Consider the following 4,852-nt stretch of genomic DNA (forward strand, 5'->3'; position numbering starts at 1 on the left):
GTGAGATGGTGGGCACCGGCCCTCAAGGCAGGCTGAGCGAGCTGGCACGGTGCTCCGTGGTGAACTACGAGGGGGATGTCATCTATGACAAGTACATTCAGCCTGAGCTCCCCATCGTGGACTTCCGGACACGCTGGAGTGGCATCACCAAGCAGCACATGAAGAGGGCAATTCCCTTTAAGGCTGCCCAGGCAGAGGTGAGGGAAAAGAGAAATTAAAAACAAACAAGCAAACAAACAAAACCCAGTATGTTGTCTGCTAGGCACAAATAGGGTTTTTGGTGGCTCATGCTGAGCTGCTCTGAGGCAGAGACACAACCACAGGATGGAAAGCCTCTAAAGCTGTGCAGTAGGTTAGTTTGGTGGTTGTTGCTCCCTTCTGGTAACCTAAAAACTGGAAGTCAAGGAGCTTAATTTAATAAAAAATGGTTTCTTTTGTGCTTAATTGGTATTTCTTTCGCTGTGCTGCCTGTCTAACCCTTTCTGACTCTTCCAGATCCTGAAGATCTTGAAAGACAAGATTGTGGTAGGACACGCCATCCACAACGACTTCCAAGCCCTGAAGTACTTCCACCCGAAAGACAGGACTCGAGACACCAGCCAGATCCCTGTGCTGAAGCAGAGGGCAGGGCTGCCTGTCAGGGCCAACGTCTCGCTCAAGAACTTAGCCAGGCACCTGCTCCATAAAAGGATCCAGGTAAGCACCAGGAACCTTGAGATGGCAAGCAATTCATGAGTTAGCTACAAACGTGTGTGATTAGCCTGGTCCTCCTGCCTCCATGGGTGCTTTTTGTGAGATGGAAATGACACTTGGTCACCCTGTGCCTCTGGCTATAAATAAGCTGGGAGAGCCCAGGACCTCCCAAGCTGACCATTAAGCATCTGAGTAAAACATGGAAAGGACCTGTGCTCTCCAGAAAGTGTTGAAGAGATACCTGTGTCTCCTTGGTTGCATCAAACCTGTGCTGTCTGCAAAACCCACAGCATTTGTGTACTTCTGAGCAAGCAGACAACATGACCTGTGGGATGTTTGCTGCCCCTTTTATCTAACTGGGGCTTTTTTCCCTTTGCTCAGGTTGGCTGCAAAGGACACTCATCGGTGGAAGATGCTCAAACAGCCATGGAGCTGTACAGACTGGTGGAGGTGCAGTGGGAGAAGGAGCTGGCCCGTAGCCTGCCCCCCCGGCCCCCCAGCCCTGTCACAGACCCCACTGCAGACAGCAGCCACTACTTGGATGACCAGTACTGGCCCACAGACCTGATATCAAACAGCCTGTGATGGGGGACAGTGTCTCTTCCACGTGTTTCGGGCTATCCTGGTGCCTTCAGCTCTGAAAGGTGGAGGTGACCGCTGACCTCCTTCCCCAGGGGTTGTACTCCACGGGCTCTGCCCACTACCCAGCCCTGCCAGGGATGGAGACACGGTGACCCCTGAACAGCAGCAATCTCCCAGAAACGCTGTCTGCAGCCTCTGGCTCGTGCACAGAAATCAGGGCTGTGGCTGTGCCTGCGCTGTGTTCATCTGTCACTTTGGGATGAGTAGGGTCCTAGTGTCAGCCATGGGCATGTGATGGGGGTACCAGGACATCTTCCATGCCTTCCATTGGGTTGTCCCTGTCCCAGATGGAAGTGACAGGTTTTCCTGTGGAAGGACTGAGGTGTTTTGCTGATGCCCAAAGGCGCAAACCATCCAGGGCCAGTAAACAACCCATTTCCTCCTCACTTTCTTTCATAGAACCATAAAAAATGCTGAGTTGGAAGGATTATGTCAGGATCACAGAGTCCAACTCCTGGCCCTGCACAGGACACCCCAAGAGTCCTGCCATGTGCCTGAGAGCGTTGTCCAAAGACTTCTTGAACTCAGACAGGCTTGGTGCTATGAACAGCTCTGTGAGGAGCCTGTTCAGTGCTCAGCCATCCTCTGGGTGAGAAACCTTTTCCTGATATCCTGCCTAAACCTCCTCTGACTCAGCTTCATGCCATTTCCTTGAGTCCTGCCGCTGGTCACAAGAGAGAGGTTGGTGCCTGCCCCTCCCTTCCCCTCATGAGGATGTTGAAGATTGCAGTGAGGTCTCCCCTCAGTCACTTCTAGGCTGAACAAACCAAGTGACCTCAGGCACTCCTCATAAGACTTCTCTTCCAGTCTCTTCACCATCCTCATGGCCCTCCTTTGGATGCTGTCTGACAGCTTAAGGTCTTTTTTAATGTTGTGGTGCCCAAAACTGCACACAATACTCAAGGTGAGGCCACACCAGTGTAAAGCAGAGAGGGACAATCCCCTCACTTAGTATTCCTTCAAGTCCTGTGCCTCAGTCATTAATGAAGATGTTGAAGAGAACTGGCCCAAGGATGGAGCCCTGTGTAATCCCACTAGTGACAGGTCTGATGTCACCTCATTCACTCCTTGCGCGTGACCTGTGAACCAGTTGCTGACCCATCATGTAACACGGCTACCCACCTGTGTGCTGGACATTTTGTCCAGAAAGATACTGTGAGAGACAGTACCAAAAGCTTTACTGAACTCCAAAAAGATAATGTCTACTGGCTTCCCTTGATCAACCAGGTGGGTTACCCTGTCATAGAAGGAAATCAGGTTTGATAAGCAGGACTTTCCTGTCATGAAGCCGTGCTAGCTATGCTTGATGACTGTGTTGTTCTCCAGGTGTTTTTCAATACCTCCTCGAATAATCTTTTCCGTGATTTTACCAGGCACTGAAGTGAGACTGATAGGTCTGTAGCTTCCAGGGTCCTCCTTCTTGCCCTTCTTGAAAATTGGAACAACATTTACCAGCTTCCAGTCAGCTGGGACCTCTCCAGATTCCCAGGAGTACCCAAAAATCATTGGTAGAGGCTTTGTGATGGCATCAGTTAGCTCTTGGAGGATTCTTGGATGAATCCTACCACACTCGATAGATCTGTAGGGATCCAGCTGCACAAGGAAGCCTGGATCTAATCAGTGTCCAGCATGGACAAGAGGATAGAATGCACTTCATTTAAAATAAATTACTGACACAATTGTCCAATTCTGTATTAAAAACTGCTGTTGCTAAACCCTTGTGTACATTTTGCATGATTTGATCTGGCAGTTCTACAAGAGCAAGAGGGTGGGGTGAGATTGACCTGAGTACCAGGCCATGCTCTAGGCCTTAAAACCCACCTGCAACTGGAAAAGGTGCTTTGAGTGGCCTGACAGTGGCTGGAGTAGGTAGTTCCTTGGGGTACAGGCTTGTCCTCTCTGCTCTGGGGACATCCCTGTGAAGGCAGGAGAAGCAGGAGATGGGCTCAGCTGGAGCCCTGCAATCCAGCGCTTCCAGCTGCTTGGAGAAAGCTCAGTGCAAGAGCATCCTGCTGTGTCACCCTGCAGCAGCTGGGCTGTCCCAGCTCGGGAAGCTCCCTCTGTTAAGGAGAGGCATTGTTGGGATTTGCCCACCTCACAGGTCAATGTTCCTTCCCCCAGCATCTGTGAGTGAGAGCTGTGCTGCTTCTGCGCGGTGAGAATGTTGGTGAACTGTGGCACGGGCTGCTCTGATGGTGTGGGGACAGGGTGATGCTCACCTGCAGTGACTTTGCCTGTAGGTGACATATGTGGCTGCAGAGATGTGCCCCAGCTGGGTGTGGGAGCACCAGAGAGGGTTTGGGGGCTGGACAATGGGGAATTGTGTTCTTCCCCAGGGAACTGAACAGCCATGGTTATAGAAAACTGATATTTTTTTTGCCGTGTGCCTCGAGGTCAGCCCTCAGCAGCCCTTTAGCACAGCCCCACTGCCTGGGCTGTGAGACAGGAGGTGGCAGAGGGGGCTGGAGGGCTGCCAGCACTCTGGGGACTTTGAGGAGCCTGGTGCAGTACACTGAGATACAGCTGCCAGCACTGGAATGGAGCCCAAGACCCCCTCAGCCAGGCTAGATCATCTCAGGCTTTTCCCAGCAGCCTGTAGGAGGTAAGGAGAGCTCAGCCCCAGCCTTGGGAGGTGGCCAAGGCAGCCGGGTGACGCAGGCACACCTGACGCACACATCAGTGCCTTTAACAGGCACATCTTGCACTTCCCTTCTTAACTCCTCCCTGCCTGGTAGAAGAAGCCAGGAACAGCTCAGAAATGCTTTGAAACGTGTCTGACACATCCAAAAAAATCTTGGTCCTCACAGTGGCCCAAACACAACCGTCCTTCAACAGATATAATAACCTGGGCTCTGCCGTGAACGCGTGGTCTGGGCACTCTCCACTAGACCTGGTAGGATACACGGCCTCACAGTAGGTCTTTGATTCCTACTTGTTCCAGTTTCTCCCAGGTGTGTGCACCATTTTCTGTGCCAGCCTTGGGGTGCAGCTCAGCTGAGCCCCAGCACAATGCCATGCAATGTCAGCAGGACCTGGCAAGGTATGGCAGGGACTGAGCCCCACGGGGCACAGAGAGAGGTGCAGGAGGAGCACAGCTGGGGCAGGTTTTTCTGTTTCTTCCTCTGTAATTTCCACCTCTCCCGGTGGGATGGGAGGGAATCAAGGATGTAGGAAAGGTGAAAGCTCAGTGAGCCTGCATACAACTGTCAGATGATGGTGGCATTCCAAAGGCAATGCAGCAGCACTGTCTTCTGCTCCTGGAAAAGAACACCCAGAGGAAAGACACAGCAGAGGGATGCTTTGCTTATGGCTGTATAACCTGACCCACGTAACTGCGTCCCCTCGGTGGGCGCTTGAGTTCATGGGGAACCCCACAGCTCCAAACTTGTTTGTCCACCTGAGTGGACAAATTTGTTGCCCCTCCAGCCCCCTATCTCACCACCCCATAGCACTGACTTGCCTGTGATGGTTGATGGAAGACACAGGTATGTTGGGATGAAGCTGGAAAAAGCTGCCA

At 52.1% G+C, this 4,852-nt stretch overlaps 1 protein-coding gene across 1 annotated transcript; it reads left to right on the top strand.

Moving 5' to 3' along the window:
• Positions 1-5: 5 nt before the first annotated feature.
• LOC114058023 (apoptosis-enhancing nuclease-like) lies at positions 6-1,556 on the top strand. Its single transcript, XM_027884969.1, has 3 exons — positions 6-197; positions 496-696; positions 1,075-1,556. The coding sequence occupies exons 1-3, from the start codon at positions 6-8 to the stop codon at positions 1,276-1,278; spliced, it is 597 nt and encodes a 198-aa protein (XP_027740770.1). The 3' UTR covers positions 1,279-1,556.
• The last annotated feature ends 3,296 nt before the right edge of the window (positions 1,557-4,852 follow it).

The sequence above is a fragment of the Empidonax traillii genome, unplaced genomic scaffold, assembly GCF_003031625.1.
Source record: "Empidonax traillii isolate 1590-97213 ecotype Southwest subspecies unplaced genomic scaffold, ASM303162v1 scaffold158:size1480230, whole genome shotgun sequence".
Classification (NCBI taxonomy): Eukaryota; Metazoa; Chordata; class Aves; order Passeriformes; family Tyrannidae; genus Empidonax; species Empidonax traillii.

Excerpts from the sequence above, each read along its gene's own strand:
- LOC114058023 (XM_027884969.1), top strand. The coding sequence starts at position 6 with ATGGTGGGCACCGGCCCTCAAGGCAGGCTGAGCGAGCTGGCACGGTGC. Across the intron at positions 198-495 it reads TTAAGGCTGCCCAGGCAGAG|ATCCTGAAGATCTTGAAAGA; the intron begins GTGAGGGAAAAG and ends TGACTCTTCCAG. Across the intron at positions 697-1,074 it reads TGCTCCATAAAAGGATCCAG|GTTGGCTGCAAAGGACACTC; the intron begins GTAAGCACCAGG and ends CCCTTTGCTCAG.